The sequence below is a fragment of the Marmota marmota genome, unplaced genomic scaffold (genome assembly GCF_001458135.2).
Source record: "Marmota marmota marmota unplaced genomic scaffold, marMar, whole genome shotgun sequence".
NCBI lineage: Eukaryota > Metazoa > Chordata > Mammalia > Rodentia > Sciuridae > Marmota > Marmota marmota.
In genome coordinates, this window is record NW_025999968.1 from 56,287,667 (window position 1) to 56,305,492 (window position 17,826).

At 47.7% G+C, this 17,826-nt stretch overlaps 1 protein-coding gene, 1 long non-coding RNA gene and 1 pseudogene across 5 annotated transcripts in view; 1 reads left to right on the forward strand and 2 right to left on the reverse strand.

Moving 5' to 3' along the window:
* Nucleotides 1-1,541, reverse strand: part of LOC107136269 — a 20,173-nt pseudogene extending 18,632 nt beyond the window's left edge.
* Nucleotides 1,542-5,651: 4,110 nt separating this feature from the next.
* LOC107136468 lies at nt 5,652-15,694 on the forward strand. Its single transcript, XR_001502693.2, has 3 exons — nt 5,652-7,276; nt 7,655-7,764; nt 14,706-15,694. It is a non-coding gene; the product is annotated as an uncharacterized LOC107136468 (long non-coding RNA).
* A 110-nt stretch (nt 15,695-15,804) lies between these two features.
* Nucleotides 15,805-17,826, reverse strand: part of Cldn14 (claudin 14) — a 67,126-nt gene continuing 65,104 nt past the window's right edge. For all 4 annotated transcript variants that reach the window (XM_048803654.1, XM_015478757.2, XM_015478755.2 and 1 more), the window contains one exon: nt 15,805-16,870. In XM_048803654.1, coding sequence (XP_048659611.1) covers nt 16,070-16,789 — 720 coding nt within the window. In that variant the 5' untranslated portion in view covers nt 16,790-16,870 and the 3' untranslated portion in view covers nt 15,805-16,069. The remainder of the gene's footprint in view (nt 16,871-17,826) is intronic.

Sequence of the window (17,826 nt, forward strand, 5' to 3'; positions counted from 1 at the left end):
AATATCTTTCCAAAGTACTTTAGGCTTATGTACATTTTTTGGATACATATGCCTTTCCGCAGCACTAAGTCCTGATGAATCCAAATTTAAAAAGTTTAGAGTAAAAAGTGTTATTTTAAGTTCATCTATGGGGGATATATACCCCTTTCCACCCATGCGCTCCATGCCAGCACCCATGCGCTCCATGCCAGCACCCATGCCAGCACCCTCAATGCGGTCAATGCCAGGGCCCATCCTTTTGATCCCAGGGACACTGCCTCCACCTCCACCATTTATTCGGCCTATGTTCATCCCAGATCCAAATCGCCCCATGTTTTCCATACCACCACCAAAGGGTCCCTCCATGCCTCCCATTTTATTTATTCCAAATCCTATGCCTTCCATTCCCATTCCTGCAGGCCCTATGTTTCCCATTCCAATGCCTTTGTTCAGGTGATTCGCATCAATAGGCTGCCCTCCTGGTCCTAATCCCATGCCAATACCACCAAGTCCATGGGGAAGTTGCTGTGGACGTTCAGGAGGGGAAAAGTCTCCCTTTGGTAAGGCCCTCTCATCCATTTTGTCTGCATTGGTCTATCAAATAGCAGTTGGAGGGCTGGGGTTGTGGCTCAGTGGTAGAGCGCTTGCCTAGCTCTTGTGAGGCACTGGGTTCCATCCTCAGCACCACATAAAAGTAAATAAATAAAATAAAGGTTAAAAAAAAAGCTTTAAAGAAATAGTAGTTGGCTGTTAAACATAGATATAGCTTGCACAGCTTCGATGGACTGCTCAAACGTCACTGTGCCTATTCCACGACTTTTCCATCTTTATCCTCCAGAATGTCTGCTCGAACCAGTACACCCAGCCATACTAAAAACTTCCTTCAGTTTCTTCCAGCCAACTTTATAATCCAGATTTGCTACAAATACTGTGCTTCCAAGTCTTCCACCTGTAATGGGTGGATCATCTCATTTGGGATGTTAGGATTATTTAGGATATTGGGTGGGATATTAGTCATTCCTGGGCCACCTGGTCCCATACCCATCCCACCAGTCGTAGCCATCACCTTTCGCATTGCTCCCCTGGCGTGTTCAGCCTCAGGATCTTCTTTGACTTTCAGTGGCCTTCCACTCAGACTGTGTTTGTTTAGAACTTCAGCAGCTTTTTCCATACTCTCTTCCATCTTGAATTCAACAATGGCATATCCCCTTGACTTTCCTTCAGCGTCCATTAAGAGCTCCACCTATGTTACCTCACCAACTTTTTCTTTAACCAGGTCTTTAAGTGACTGCCATTTCACATCAAAAGGTACGATTGTGAGGAAGGCTCTGTATCTTTCAGTTGGATTCGCACATGGCTCAAAGCGATTGCCTCCTCTTTTTAGGTTTGTCTCCCTTCTCCTTTCATTCTGAGTAGGTTGTTCTCCTTCACCTTTCCTGCCCGGAGCCCTGTTGCCCCTGGGCACGCTGGGCCACCTCTCTCCTACTGCATTTTGCGCTCCCTCACTGCCACCTCTGCTGCCACTTCGACCCCTGCTGCCATTTTCTCCGTCTGGGCTTTGTGTTTGATTGGTTTTAATGTGTGTGTAAGTGTCCACACATGTCCACACAGTATGTTATCATTTTAAAGAAATTTCACCACATTATATTCTACTTAAAAGCATCTTTCCAGTTTTTAAAACATTTTTATTTATGTATTTTTATTTTTGGTAGTATTGGAGATTGAAACCAGGGCCTTGCACATGCTGGGCAAGCCCTCCACCACTGAGCCACATTCCTGAGACAAGGTCTTGCTCAGTTGCTGAGGCTGTCCTCAAACTTTTGATGCTCCTGCCTCAGGCTCCCAAGCTGTCGGGTTACAGATGTGCGCTACTGCATCTGGTAGCACCTGCCTTCTGAAAGTTGAAAAACTTGCCATCGAATCAGCTTGGGAATAGTCACTGTCACCTTTTCCAGTGTTTACCAAGACCTGCTAGTTTTTTTTTGTCACTTCCTCGGCAGTTTTAGTAAGTAAGAGAGACTTTCTTACAAGATCCTTAACTAGCAGAGTTGCCTAAGCATTGTCTTGTGATTATTTCGGTGCTTAATCCTAGTTTTATGTATTTGTGCTCCCCCATTCCCTACCTTTAGAAAAAAGATCAAGCTTATTTGTGGCCGGTTTTTCAATAAGAAAATAAATCCTGAATTCATTATCAGTTCTTGCTGTGTTTCCCCTTTCTGTCTTCTTTAAGTTCTGTACTAATTTTTCCAAGTTTCCCCCAAAATGCTTGATTAGTTTCTGCATTCCACCAAGTGTTCGAGGATGTGATGATTATTTTGCCCTCAGCTCTGCCCCTCTCCCGTGGGGTTCCGACACATAATATCCTCATTATTGTAATTTCCTAGAGGGGTTGCAGTCGTCCTTGGATTTCCTCTTTAAAATAAGGAAAAACAAGATTTTTTTACATTTCCAATAGGTTGACTATTAATGTTTTTGCTTCGACTTTATTAATTTTAGTTTTATTACAGGTTGAGAATGTGGCTTGTATTTCACTTCTAAGTATTCACTGAGGTTTTCCTCCCAATCCCACATATCGTAAAACTGTAAGTCTTTTGCTGCTTTTAAAAAGACAGTGCACTGTATTTTCTCTCTCTTTTCAGGGCATAGGATTAGATATACATGCAGGTGCTCAGTCTTGGTTAGCCTGTTGTTCAGACCATCTTGTTTGATGATTAGGTCTGAAGGAATTGAGTTTATATATCTTGCTATTAATGTGTTTCTGTCATTTATTCTGGTTCCTGAGAAATAGTGTTTTCCTGTGAATGATAAAGTTTATCAGAACAAGTGACTCTTGTACATAACCTGATGAGTTTTCCTTGAAGCCAGCTTCCTTGGAGATGAATATCACTTACTTTATCTTTGGATTTAGGTACCATCATTTTGCCTCTAATTTTGCTTTAATTTGACTTTCAGCTTTTCTAAGTTTTTTTCAGCTTTTCTAACTTGCTTTTAATAAATAAGTATGCATTTAGATTTTGTTTTTTTTCAATTCACTATGCATATTTTTGGCTTTTATTAAGTCTGTCTGACTGTATTACTGGACTGCCTTCATCGGGAAGGGAAGGGGGGTGAGTCTGTCTTTTTAAGGTGTTCTTGCTATGTCTTTGGTTTCCCCCTTTTCTGATGTTGACTTCTTTTCCCTTGAGTCAGGGAGACCTGCAGCCCCCGGCCTTGGACTAGTAATTACTCTGCAACTTTCAGTAGTGTGCTGAGTGTGTCTCTCACGGTGTACCAATTTCGAGGGCATAACTAGCCCTCTCTGTTTTCTCTCCCTCGATTGTCTTTGCTTCTCCTGGAGCTTTGTCCTACTCTATGTCATTACCAATTAAAAATAATTAAATACTCCTCTCTTTCCCAGGAATCATATTGATTATAGCCTTAGAATTTAATTTCTGCATTATTTAGGTGTCACTATTATGTAACAAGTTCAATGTTCAATGATGATTATTCACTGTATGACTTCCTCACTTCTGAGTTATTTATTTTAATTTCAAACAGATTCCATCTTCAAGTAGATTTTTCTAATTATATTGCAGCTGCACATATATAAATGTGGAGTTTGGAAGTTTATGTAGACACACACACACACACACACACACACACACAGAGCCACACCCCTGTGAAACCATCACTACTATAAAGATAACAAACATTTCCACCCAAGGAAGAGCAATTCTCAATATGGGGGACAGACAGACCAAATAACTAAGGTACAGCTAGTTTGTAGCCCTAAAAAATATGGTGGAGAAAATTGAATAGGAAAAAAGTTAAACTGTATAAAAAAAATGGAACTTCTGGAAATAAAGGAAGGCATATATTTGTTCATCAAAGGAGTCCTTTATTATTCAGGACAAAAATAAGGAACTGTAAACTCTGAGTAAAATTATTGCAAGACAAGGTTAAAAGGAATATGGTTGAAATTGATTGTCTGCTAGGGAAACATTAGTCTGACTTCAGAGTTCTTAGCCATTTTAAAAGGAAGAAGAAAATGCGACAATGTCTGTTGAGGGCTTTGATTGAGGGGTGCTATCTCATCCAACTTTCTATACCCAGCCAAGTTATTATTCATGTGACAAGTCAACAGAAAGACATTATTGTATAGCCAGGAATTGGTGACCTCCATCCTTCATTTGGTCTTCTCTAAGGATACTGACGAACATCAGGCAGAAGGTGAAAGACCAAGTTGTTCCCCCAGATTTGCAATAAACATGCTCGCTTCCAACACTTCCATCCAGCAGGGTTAAAGGGTTATGGATCTCGCAATAGGCAAGAAAAATGAACACAAGGCATAACACATGAGAAGTGACAAAGTGAAATCACTCCTGTTTGCGTGGTCTAGAGCTCTATATAAATGGAGCGGCACAGTAGTTACTGGGGCTGGGGGAGAAAGGAGGGATAGGTGGCAAAGGAGCCTGGCTCACTTTCAGAGGTGATGGAGACGTGGGGTGTCTGTTGGAATCTCTCTTCCTAGTGTGTCAGCTTTCTGTCACTGTAACTCGTCCCTGAGATGATCAACTTAGAAACAGAGAAGGTTCATTTTGGCTACTGGACTTCCAGTCTGGGGTCTGTTGGCCCAAGGTTCTTGGGCCTGTGGAGGCAGAAGCACATGGCAGGACAGATCTACTCATTTCATGGCGGGGAGCAAAAAGGAGAAAGGGTTTGGGGTACCACTGTGTCCTCTGGGAAGGCCCCTCATGACCTAAAGACCTCCCAGTAGGCCCCCAGCTCTTAAGTACTGCCCCCCACCCCAGCACCAAGCTGAGGACTGTTACACGTGGGCCTCTGAGGGTCGTTCTAGAGTCAGACATAGCACCTGCGTCCCTGAGCACTGTTTGAACCTCCCCTTGGCATTTGTTGTGGAAGGTGGGATATGAACAGCGTAATTCTCTGTTTAGAGCATCAGTGGCTGGAACCGTTGCTTTAAGGTTCAGGGGAGGACAGACCACTATGGCCCTGTGGTCCCTCTGATTTTGTCGACTCCCTGGGAAAGCGGGTCCATCGCTTCTTGTTGTGTCCACAGGGCTAACCCTTAGATTTCAGCTGGTTCTTGTGCAGTCTCTTTGGTGGGAAGTGGAGTTGGGGGGATGCCTTGCAGCGGGCACCAGGTGTCCGTGGTTGAGCAGCAGGTGAATCTTCAGGTCTCCTAGGTAGGGGAGGAGGCCTCTCTGAGGAGCTGACATTTGAGCAGAAACCAAGTAAAGGAAGAAAGAACCATTTGATGCTCCAGGGAAAAGCTTAGCCGGTGGCGGGAACTGCAGACAGGAGCCCCAAGCTGGGAGGGGTGCTGGGTGCCGGTGGCCTTTTCTTGGAGCCTTGTTGGTCCCAGTGGGAGGGCTGTTCTGAGGGAGCCCATCATGCCTGAGCTCTTTCCTAGGAGCTGTTTTGGGGTGGAGAGAGAGAGCCTTCAGAATTTCCCTCTCTCTCTTCTTTTTTCCTTTTCTTTGGCACTAGAGATTGAACCCACTGAGCCACATCCCCAGTCCTTTTTTTTTTTTTTTTAAATTTTGAGACAAGGTCTCATTAAGTCACTCTCTTAGTTGCCGAGGCTAGCCTCAAACTTGCGATGCTCCTGCCTCAGCTTCCTGAGTCGCTGGGATTACAGGTGTGCACCACCATGCCCGGCTTCCTTTTCTTTCTTCCATGCCACTTGCTGTGCCCATAAGCTGACGCACTTGTGTTTGCCCCTGGTTGGTGCTTTCTCACTTGCCTCTGGCCAATGGTCTTGAAGGTTGTAATAAGGGGTTGGGCCCTGTCATGATTTCAGACTAAATGGAGCTTTCTTTTTTATAGAACTCAGTTATCAATCACTCTTTCCCGGATCCTGGCTTCCGAGTCTACGTGTGTCCCACGCTGTGCCAACCCAGTCACAGAGCTCAGTCTCCTCAGTTTCCCAGCAACCCCCCCCCATTGCCCACAGGTGTTGGTGGTTTTGCATCTTTACTGAAGGGTTCGGAGGGAGGCAGAGCAGGGGGTGTCTCTTGTCCTCCACCTCCTCCAGTTTGGTGCTCAGGACCCCTGGGAGTGCCATCGCTTGGCGATTTCTCTTCCTCCGTGAGTGGTTAGAGAGGAACAGCAGGGGTGTCTGGGTCCCCCTGCTGAGTCCCTCTGTTGCCTCCTCCTTCCTAGCTGGAGCCTCAGGCTGTGAGCTCCTTTTCTCCTCTTTGGTTACGCGCCTTAGAAGACTCTTTAGCGTTACATTTAAAAAAAAATTAAGATGAAATTCACATAACACAGAGTTAGCCACTTTTAAACTGTGGTAAAATAAAATCAACCACATTAAAGCACACGGTTCAGTAGCATTTAATACATTTAACACATTCATAATGTTCCACAACCACCACATCAATGTAGTTCCAAAATATTTTGATCACCCCAAAAGAACCCCCCTGCTTATTAAGGATTCACTCCTCATTTCTCTCCCCCTGGGCCCTGGCAACCACCAATCTGATCAGGTGGGTACAGCAGGGCACCAGGAGGTATATAACGAAGGACTGGTACATGCTACAACGTGGATGAATCTTAAAAACATCATGCAATTTCACACGCACGACGTCATTCAATATGTGACCTTTTGTGTCTGGTTTCTATAACTTGGCACAATTTTTCCTTGGAGGTTCATCCACACTGTAGAAGTACCTGAATGTTTTATGTAGCTTGGGTTCCGTTGTCCTGAGACATCACATTTTGTTTCTCCATTTCTCTGTAGACGGACAAATGGGCTGTTCCCACCTCTTGGCTGTTGTGATAACGCTGCTGTGGGTTCATCAACAGCGCATTCATATTCGAGCACCTGCTCTCAATCCTCTTGGATATATCTCCAGGAGTAGAACTGTGGGGTCATTATTGCGTTTAAATTAGGACTGTCTTCCTCGACACAGGTTGATAGAATCACCTCCTGTGGCTCCTAAGGTTCCTGTCATCATTTCACGCTTGTCCAGTTCTCCTGCCTGGCCTGCTGGGTGTGCTCCATGGATCCAGCTGCCCGTGGACTGAAGGTGCACGCCTTGAGCGGCGCTGAATTCTGTTTGACCTTGGCCCTCGCACACTGCTCTGGTTTTGTGGTTTGGTCTTTGGGGAGTGAATAAAGTCAGCAGCTGAAATGGAAAGAGGAAATAAGACAGGAAGATTGCTCCTCACGGTGGAGGGGCGGAGGCTGGGTGAACCTGTCATTCTTTCACTGCCATTGGAATTGGAACGAGCAGAGTAAGTTATGGCTGAGAACAGTGACCGACAGCAGCCCAGGGAGCAGGGAGGGAAGGTGAGTGGCCGTGAGTCTATGCAGAGGGGTCTGGGCTGAGTGTCCACTGCTGACCTAACCTTGAGCTTAAGCAGAGCAGGGCCCACTGGGTCTGGATGGACAGGGTGACTAAGGAACCGGCTGCTCCGGGGCTCCCAAGTCTCCTCCTTGTCCCACTGCCCTCCCTGCTGTGCCCTCATCTCCCCCAGACTCCAGTGACCCCCTGCGCTTTGAGTTAATTCCACTTGCTCTCCAAATGCAGCTTCTGGACTGAGGCCTCCCACGAGTGCCCTTCGGCTGTGTAGCTGCCAGGTGGTGTAAGACCTGTTACCTTGACCCCTGACAACCTTGGCACCTGACCCTGTTTCCCCTGTTGCGTCCTTTCCCCTCCACCCTCAGGCACTTGAACTTGCTGAGGCAGCAGACATTTGTTCCGCAGCGCGGTCAAAGTGGACTTGCCAGCTAGCCAAGGAGCCCCGGTGATTCCTGTCTTCCCTGCCCGCCCCCAGGTAAAATGCAGACCTATAGTTTACTTGTAATTTACCCCGACCCTGCATGTGCAGCAGAGGACGACCTGGGTGAGATCTCTCTAATGAAGGAGTCAGAAGAAAGTATGTCCAAGTTAGTAACAGTCACGTGCTCTGAGAAGTACTGGGAAGGGAGTGGAGAAGAGGCACCAGTTGGTCTACATGATCTCGTGTTCTTCCCTTTCTGGATGTTTTTAATCTTTTCTTTTTCTTTTTTCTTTTGTACCAGGGATTGAACTCAGGGGCAGTGCTGCTTAACCATTGAGACATGACCCCGACCCTTTTTAACATTTTATTTAGAGGCAGGGTCTCACTGAGTTGCTTAGCACCTTCCTTCTGCCTCAGCCTCCCAAGCCACTGAAATTACAGGCATGTGCTACTGCACATGAATAAAGTCAGCAGCTGAAATGGAAAGAAGATGGTGTGTATGTGTGTGTGTGTGTGTGTGTGTGTGTGCATGTGTGCGCTACCAGGGGTTAAATTCAGGGTCTCACACATGCTAGGTGCTCCAACCCTGAGCTACAACCCCAGTACTTTTTATTTTTATTTTGAGACAGGGTCTCTCTAAGTCACTGAGGCTGGCTTCCAGTTTGTGATTCTCCTGCTTCAGAGGCAGGGCTTACAGGCATGCGCCACCATGCCTGGCCTGATATCAGGAAACTTCTCCGGGATGTGTGTTCCTAATTAGAATTAGTTCCTAATTCTATCTGACAATTGTTAGGCCCTTTAAATCTGTAAATTCATGTCTCCTTTCAGTCCTGGGAAGTTTCATTTCATAGTTTTTAGAGATGATTTGTGCTCATGTGTTTCTGTTTCCTCCTCCGAGGATCTCGTATCTGTCAGAGGTTTTCAGCTCCTCCTGTGGAGCTCCGTCTGGGTCTTTGTCTTCTAGTCCACGGCACCCTTTTATTTGTATTCAATCTCTGTTATGCTCTGAAACAGTTTCTCTATATTCCAATCCTCTTTATTTTTTAAAAATAAATTTTATTTAAAACTTTAAAATATTTTATTTAAAATCTTATATTTAAGAGCTTTCTAATCTTTTTTTATAGCATCCTATTCTTTTTTTTTTTTTTAGCTTTTTTTGGTTGTAGATAGACACAGTACCTTTATTTAGTTTTATGTGGTGCTGAGGATCAAACCCACTGCCTCTCAGATGCTAAGCAAGCGCTGTACCACTGAGCCAAAACCCCAGCCCCCTAGCATCCTGTTCTTATGGATGAAATAACAGTGAATGTTTCTGAGATCAGTGAATGGAGACCTGACTTCTCTTCCTTGGACGGTTTCCTCTGGTGTCAGTTTTCTTTTTTGTTGTTTTTTTGTGGCTGATGATTTCCTGAGGAGTGAAGGGGTGAAGTGGGGCCAGGGCTCTGTGGATGTCAGGGGGGCTCCTCCAGGGGATACTTCCCTTTTGCAGAGAAAGAGGCAGCTGGTTTTATGACGATGGCCCCCTCCAATGCCAAGAGTCAGGTTTTGTGGTGAGGTGCCAGGGCCTGTGCTCCAGGTGTTTGCTTTATTGCTCTAGAAGAATCTTCCGTGGGTGGGTGGGGGCCATGAACAAGAGGACTCCTGGCTCTGGGTTCTCAGTTCCACTCCCTCCCTCCTCCTATTTTCGTGATCCTGCTCTTAGAATGTGCCAGGGTCCTAGTACTCCATGCTCACACTCCCTGCTGTGCTTCCCCCCACCCCAGTTTTTAAAAAAAGATAATGGTGGTCTCTTTTTCTCTCTCTTCTGTTTGTAGTACTGGAGATTGAACCCAAAGATACTCTAGTCCTTTTAATTTATTTAGGTGGTGCTGGGGATTGAACCCAGGGCCTTGTGCACGTGAGGCAAGCACTCTCCCAACTGAGCTGTATCCCCAACCCCTTTTTGTTTTTTATTTTGAGACAGGATCTGGCTAAGTTGCTGAGAATAGCCTCAAACTTACTATCCTCTTGGCTCAATCTCCTGAGTCACAGGAACACAGGTATGTGCCACGACACCCAGCCCACCACCCTGATTTAAAAATTATGTTTTACTAGGCATGGTGGTGCACAGCTGTAATTCCAGCTATTCCGGAGCCTGAGGCAGGAAGATGGCAAGTTCAAGACCAGCCTGAGCAACATAGCAAGATCCTGTCTCAAAATAAAAATAAAAAGGGCTAGGGTGTAGCTCAGTGGTAGAATGCTTGCCTAGCATGCATGAGACTGTGGGTTCAATCCCTAGTATTGAAAAAAGAATTTCATGAGCTTTCTTTTCAAGAATTAAAAAATTAAGCCAGGTGCAGTGGCACATGTTTGTAATCCCAGCACTCAGGAGACTATGGCAGGAGAATCACAAATTTGAGGTTGACCTCAGCAACTTAGTGAGACTCTGTCTCAAATGAACAATAAAAAGAAAGTATCTTAGTAAGTAAAGCACCCCAGGTTCAATTCCCAGTACAAAAAGAAAAGTTTAAAAGCAGACAGACAAAAACTTGATAACTGTTCTCCCATCCCCTTTGTTGTTGGAATAGGCATTCAAACATATGAACTTAGTCTTACTGTATTGAAAGGAAAACTCTGAATTTAAAGATTGCTTTGGCTGTTTTATGAGAAGGAAGTGAAAGGGTAAACTGTTCAGAATTGTTAGGACCCCTTTAGAATGACCTTCTTTCAATACATCCTTCCATCATTTAAAAATCAGAGTTAATATTGTGTATTTTTCTATTCTTTACTTTTAACTGATTATGTCTTTATTTTTCAGTAGAATTCTATTGTGTAGGATAGAGTTGGGTCTTGTTTTTTGTTTTTCATTCATTTGACAATCTCTGCCTTTTAATTGGTGTATTTAGAGCTTTAACATTTAATGTGATTGTTGATATGGTTAGGTTTAAATCAAAAGAATATTTCTTTTTTAAAAAAATTATTTTAAGTTGTAGATGGACACAATACATTTGTTTTATTTATTTTTATGTGGTACTGAGGATTGAACCCAGTGCCCCACATGTGCTGGGCAAATGCTGTACCACTGAGCCCTAACCCCAGCCCAGAACATAACACTTCTAATTTATACATTGTGGTGGCTAATTTTAACTGATAACTTGATTGAATTAGCCTAGAGAACTGATAAGACATTATTTTTAGGTGTGTCTGTGAGGGGTTTTCTGAGAAGATCGGCATGTGAGCCTAAATGAACTAAATGGGAAGACCTGCCATCAGTTTGGACAGGTATTACTCAATCAGCTGGGGATCAGGACAGAACAGCTGGGTACATGATTGTTTTCCTGTCCCTGGACATCAGAACTCAGATTCTGCAGCATCTGGGCTCCAAGGCTCATTCCTGGACCTTTGAACTTGCATGGAGCCATGCTACTGTCATATCAGGGTCTCTTGCTTGCAGACAGCCTGTCATGGTGAGACAGGGGCAGAGGACAGGTGGTCACCGCTGACAGTGAATGATCCCTGGGAGAGACGAGGACTGATTGGCTAATTATCAAAGAAAAGGAAATAGGTTGCTAACACCTCCAGAATGATCCTCCAACTCGGAGTTGCTAATGATTACCCACCTGGGCTGCTCTTTTCCTGCCCTTAGGCAGGTGGGGAGGGAGAGGAAACCTGGATCTATAAAAAGGCAAGACACAGCCACCTCCTTCTCTCCCTCACAACTTGCTTTTTGTGCTTGCCTCAGGGTTTCTTGGGTGTTTAATCTTCAACACTGGAGAAAGGAGGATCCCTGATTTCCAAGACTGGAATCCATGGGACTCCTCAGCCTCCATGATTATGTGAGGCAATTCCCCTAAGGCGTCCCTTATATCTTCAAAAAATTCATATATATATATATATATATATATATATATATATATATTTTTTTTTTTTTTTTTTCCTGTCTCAGAAGAACCCTGAACAATGTGGCATGTAGCACCTACCAACAGAACTTCAAAATACATGAAGTAAAACTTACAGAACTGGGGCTTGGGTTGCAGCTCAGTGATAGAGCGCTTGCCTAGCATGCGTGAGGCACTGGTTTGGATCCCCAGCACCACGTTTAAAAAAACAAAAAAAACCCCCTAAATAAACAAAATAAAGATATTGTGTCCATCTACAAATAAAAATGTTAAAAAAAACCTTACAGAACTGCAAGAGAAATAGTTCCTCAATTTGTAGTCAGACATTTCTCTCTGTAGTTGATAGAAAAATAGAAAAGCAGATGGACGCCAAAGAACTGAATAACGCAAGACAGAGAAGATTGGCGAAGGAGCAGCCTGGGGAGATGGGGAGGACTTGGGAACCCTCGTGCATAGTAGCCTTTGACCTAGGAGGTAGCCATCAGGAAGTAAAGACGGGTAGTGACACAGAAGGAGGATTTAGAGAGAAGATGGAGGAAGCCTATTTTCTTTAAATAGGAATGGAAGGGCTTTGCTTTCATTAAAAGAATTTTGTGCACTGAAGACCAGATGGCTTGGCTGTTTTGGAGCACCTAGGATCACACTCCAGAGCTTCTTCCCAGGACCCTGATTTGACCATAACTCTGACTATGTTCTGGGCTGGTGGGGGAATGTCCGTCTCTGCTGTCTACTGCTGACCTTCTGGTGAAACGAGGTGCAGCTTCCACTTAGGAAAAGGGAAGGGCCTTCCTCATATTCCTCCCTTTTGGCTTCCGTCAAGACCTTCCCCTTGTCCAGCAGTGGAAGGGCCTATGGTGACAGGAGGCCTCTTTGACATACAGTATGGTCCTGGGAAGTTCTGTGCCAGTGGATTTTCAAGTTGAACTAAGTCGTACGTAAAACCTGTCAGAGGAGTGGCATGTCTGCTTCTGTAAAGCACAGGACCACACGTTCAGCCATCAATCCCTGGTGAGCAACTACCATGTGCAATGTCACGGGAATAAAAAAGTGACCAGGACGGCCAAGTTCACAGTCTATTGAGGAAAATGGAGAAGCATAGCGTTGAGTTATGAAGAAAATAAAAACAAATAAGAGTCCTAGTTTTAAGTGTCCACCTGGATAGATGACCACAGAATGAACACACCTGTGGAACTGCTTCCCAGGTCGAGAGGGGGACCCTTGCCACACTCTGCTCCCTTCCAATCACTAACGGAATTACACTAAGGGTTGCAAACCCCTATCCCCACCTCCATTTGACATGGTCAGTCTTTAAAGATTAGCTGTCCTCCTGGGTGTGGAGTGGTGTCTTATTCTGGCTTTAATCAGATTTGATGGGAAAATAAAGATGCCCGATGGGTAGGTATGTATAGGAGAGGGCCGGGATGTGGAGCTCCCTCCAGCACCTGGCCTCCCCATTCTCCCACCCTCTCCAGTGTCCTGGACCCTCACTGCCTCCAACTCATGATGGGAAGGGCAGTGGGGAGCTCCTCCCCAAGGCAGGCATGGCTCCCGCAGACACCTGTCGAAGCCACTAGACCCAAACTCTCCCGTGTTTTCCTGGCTGTTAAACCCGACCTTCTTGCTGCTTATTATTCTGGTTGGGAAACCTATGGAAATTCTTTATTTTGGAAAAATGCCTGGGATGACTGAAAACATCCCAGACTTCCCCAGAGCTGGAGGGAGCTGATGCTCCAGGCTGGGGCTGGTGGGCAGCCTGGCAGCCGGGAGGGCTCCCCTGTCAATCATTTACCAGTAGCAGCAGGGGAGGGGCTGAGCTTTTAAAGAGAAAGCACCTCAGGTCATGCTGGGCGCCTGGGGTGAGGCCACTGAGTGGGAGGTGAGAGTGAGGAAGAGGCTGGCCACTGGCCTCCCAGAGGCTGGGCCCTCCCTGATTTATGGGGTGACCTCTCCTGGCCTTTTCCAGGCAGGAAATGGGCTGTTTACTAATGCCTTCCCCTCCACACACCTGCGGAAGCCAGTTGGTAGTATTTTAAAATAATTTACTTGAACCAGGTTTCTCTGCTTTCCTTTGGATGGTTGCCCAGTAATTGACTTTGTGCTTTTTGATTAAGAAAATGGCTTAAAATATACAGGGCCTGAGACTACTTCTCTTCGCCTCTCTGTCCCTGTGTCTGTCTGTCTCTCTCACACATACCACCGTGTCTCTTCTTGGGCAAGAAAGGGGTGAGGATGTAAAGGAGATGTGGAGCAGCTTTCTAAAAACTTTTCAGTCTTAGTTAAATTTCTTCAACGTTCTCAGCCCCGTCTTGCCCCTGGTTTCTCTGCTTTCTTCCTCCTCGTCCCACAGTGACTGGTCACAGAGTGTCATCGGCTCTCAGTTGCCTGGAGTCGGCTTCCTGCAGGAGTGAGCCATTCTGGCCTCACTGGGCTTAAGGGCCCCTCTGGGGTCTCTCCCGGCTCCCCCCTGACTCCAGTCTTGCAGACAGCGGCACCTGACCTGAAGCCATGAGGTGGGACCTGGTTTCAGGCTCCAAATCCTGGCTCTCCTCTGTCTATACCTCATGTGATGGGCTCTGATGATTTTTGAGTATGTTATAGTTTTGAAAATGTCTCCATTTAGGATGACAGTGGCTGACGTGAAAGTAGGATCCTGTGGGAGATTTCGGAGGCCTTTGATTTCAAAAGGCGAAACCGAGGGCTAAGGCCAAAGCCGTTACGGTGGCAGCCCTGTCTCAGGAGTGGCTTCCCAGGGACGAGTGGGAAAAGTTATTTTTCCCCCAAGTTCCACATGGCAGAAGAGTCTAAGGCCTATTCGTAGGTGAATGTGAGACTGTCGGGAGGCCCTGGGCTGACATCCCTGAGGTGGAAGAGGGGTTCCCCCCGTTCCAAGCCTAGGGCCTCTAGTAGCACTGGGCCCCTGAGACCTGAGGCAGGAGGAGGGAGCTGGAAAACATGGCAGACTTCAGGCCTCTCTGGATCACAGCCAACTTTGAATTGATTTAGAGAAACAAAGAAATAGCATTTCTTAATCCACGAGGATTGCGGGGTGATTTATGCCTGTAATGATGGTTTCCTGGAAAACAGCTGAGTTGATTTGTGTTTTCTTTTCATTGTCAGGTTTGGAGTTGTGTGTCCTGCTCCCAAAAGCCGGCCACGTCCTTGTCAGAAGCGTCTGGGTTACGCCCCCCAGCCCTGAAGTTGTGGCAGAAGCAGCCATCTCCTGGATGGATGTGGCAAATGACAGGCTCAGAGGACCCAGGCGCTTGTCCTGGGAGTGAAGGAAGATGGGAAAGCGAGAAGGAGGCGGGGGACTGCATTCTCAAACCCTGTCACCTGGGGAGGGAACCAAGGTCTCTTGTGGGTCAGCTTCCTATTTAGCTGTCAGGCTGTAGAATAGAAGCCTCTCTGTCACTTCTGGTGTCACCCCTTCCTGTTTCACACCCGGACCTCGCAGTCTGATGTGGCTTTCCTCCAGTCCAGGTAGGTCCCACTCGCTAAAGCCAGGTGGCCCAGGCTCCCAGAGCTGATGGGGGATGTGTGTGACCATGCACAGCGCTCTGGCCATGTGACTTAGGTCACAGCCAGAAAGGACATCAATGCTCCCGGAACAGTCAGGCCCCCCGACTGTCCCAGTAGGTCTCTGTGGAGGAAGGAGCCGTCAACCTGCTCTCTTGCAGCTGGGACCAGTCCCCCCAGAGAAGAAGCCAGAGGAGTCTCCCCGGGGCCCCTGGGGGCAGCAGAGCTCCTAAGCTTCTTGCCAACACCTAGGGAGTCATCGTGCCAGGTGTGCTTCCTTTGTTTTCTCTCCTCACTTTGTGTTCTTACCGTGGGCTCCTCCTGCTCATGGTAGAAGACAGCATTGTCCCTACTTTGTAATCATGGCAACTCTTTCCTCTGAGAGCGCCCCTTCCCTCCTGCCCTGCCTCGGAGTTTAAGTGGGGATACGGTGACTGGGTTTGTGGGTGTCGCTCAAGCATCTTGTGGCTGAGTTTGAGCCACTGCCCTCTGATTTTCCCATCATGCACGGTGGTGGCCCCTGCTGGGTGTCCGGCCAGCAGAGCTGGTCGTTGGCACAGCTGGCAGCCCTTGAAACCCCAAGTCCCCCAGGCTCCGGCTGCGATCCCTCGCACCTTAGAGACAGAGCCACATCTGGAAACAAAAGCTGCTGCTGTCCATTTCATAAACAACCTTGTCCCAAGTAAACACCAGGCCAAACTCCGAGTCTCTCTTTATTTAGCTCTTATTAAATCACCACATAAATATGTATAATAAATACAAAAAACAGCAAGGGTTTAAAAAAGTCTTTGGTATACCGAGTTTTCTCCTCTTATTTCTCCCCCTTCCCTGTGTTCCAAGCACATCCCTTAAATACAGAATAACCCAGAAGTAAACTTTGGGCTGGACCCTGCATCCATCAGCTGTCACTCAGGGGGCCCAGCAGCCCTGACAGTGGCCCTCAGGGATGGACGGCCCTGGGGGACTCACACGTAGTCGTTCAGCCTGTAACCGCTGTGGGATGCGGAGGTCACCGAGGGGGCCCGGTTGTCTTTGTAGGCGTCTGGTGGCCGGTAGGCGGGTGCGGTGGCAGCAGTGGCAGTGGTGGCCCTGGGCTGGGCCTGGTAGGGCCTATAGGGTGCCTCCTCCTGGCAGGACAGGCAGAGCAGGGTGCCTCCGATGAGTGACAGGGACGAGGAGATGAAGCCCAGGTACAGGGCCTGCCCGATCTCGAACTTCATGCCGCTGGGCAGCAGCGGGTTGTAGAAGTTTTGCACCACGTCGTTGGTGGTCCAGGAGACGGCCACCATGCAGAGGAGGCCGGCCAGGAGGAAGAGCGACCCTCCGAGCACCGCGAAGGTGGTCTTGGCGGGCGTGCCTTTGGCGCAGCGGGTGCACTTCATGCCCACCACAGCACAAGCGCAGGCCATGCCGGACAGCAGGCAGGAGATGACCATGAGCGCACGGGCCGCCTGCAGGTCACGAGGCAGCGCCAGCAGCGACCGGTAGATCTGGCACTGGTAGATGCCCGTGCTGTGCCACACGCACTCCATCCAGAGCCCCTTCAGGTAGGACACGGCCGTCAGGATGTTGGTGCCCACGTGCGCCGTCCTCCGCCAGTGCGGCAGGATGGTGGTGATGAGCGTGCCCACCATGCCCAGGAAGCTCAGCAGGAAGCCCAGGAGCTGAACAGCTGTGCTGGCCATGGCTGCGGTGCCCGCCTAGCCCTGCCAGGCAGCACCCTGGTGCCCTAGGATCACGCTGCTCCTCAGGCACCTGCAGGCATCCTAATAAAGCCGAGGGAGGCGGGAGGAGGGAGAGAAAGGAAACAGGTTAAATATTATCTCAATGCATTTATTTCTGTCACTGAGACTGGGTTTTCCATAGGCAGTTGGTGTAGCAATTAACATTCTGAAAAATAGTTTCTGACAATTCACTGAGAGGAAGAATAGGCTGCTTTCCCTGGAAAGCCAGAGCTGGGGAGGATGACAGCAGGTCTGGGCAGCCCCCTCAGGGGACCTCAGGGAAGGGCACTCCAGAGCCCCCTTTTCTGATTTCCTTTTGGACCTGCATGGGAGCACCATGTGTGGGAAGTTCTACCATGTCTCTACCCTCAAGCACTGCTGCAGCACCTGAGTCTCACTTCGTCCTCTGTGGTCAGTAGTGACAGCTGTTAAACCAGCAGATCTTATTCACACCAGCCTGGACTGGTATGCTGGTTATGATGAGAAAACAGTCTTGGGCTGCCACAGGATGCAGGGTTTTCTGCAGGGGATGACTTTCCTGTCCACTCAGACACGGAGAGGCTCAGCCCTCCAGGGTGGTCAGATGCTGCCTTCGGGGTTCCAGGACAAATGTGATGTGGGGAGGGTGGACTGCTGCCAAGGGGCTGGGCCACCAGGGTCACCAGCTTGTCAGGTGCCACAGCCAGGGACAGGCCAGTGTTCCCTTCCTCCAGCACAGGCCTCCAGGTCACCCCAGCCTGCCGCCCCAGTGAAGACCTTCAGAGGGAAGTTGTCACAAAACCAAGGCTTCTAGCTGGCCTTCAGAGGGGGAATGTGGAACTGTTCCAGAGGTTAACATTAAAACATAAACCTCAAAGTTTCAAGATCCAGAACACTCTGTGGTGACAAGAGCCCTGCAGCTGGGTAGTGCCTGGAGTGTCAGGGACCCTTGGAGAGACTGGGAGGAAGGAGGGAGGGAGGGAGGAGGAGAGGGAGGAAGTGGGGAGGAGAGGGAGGAA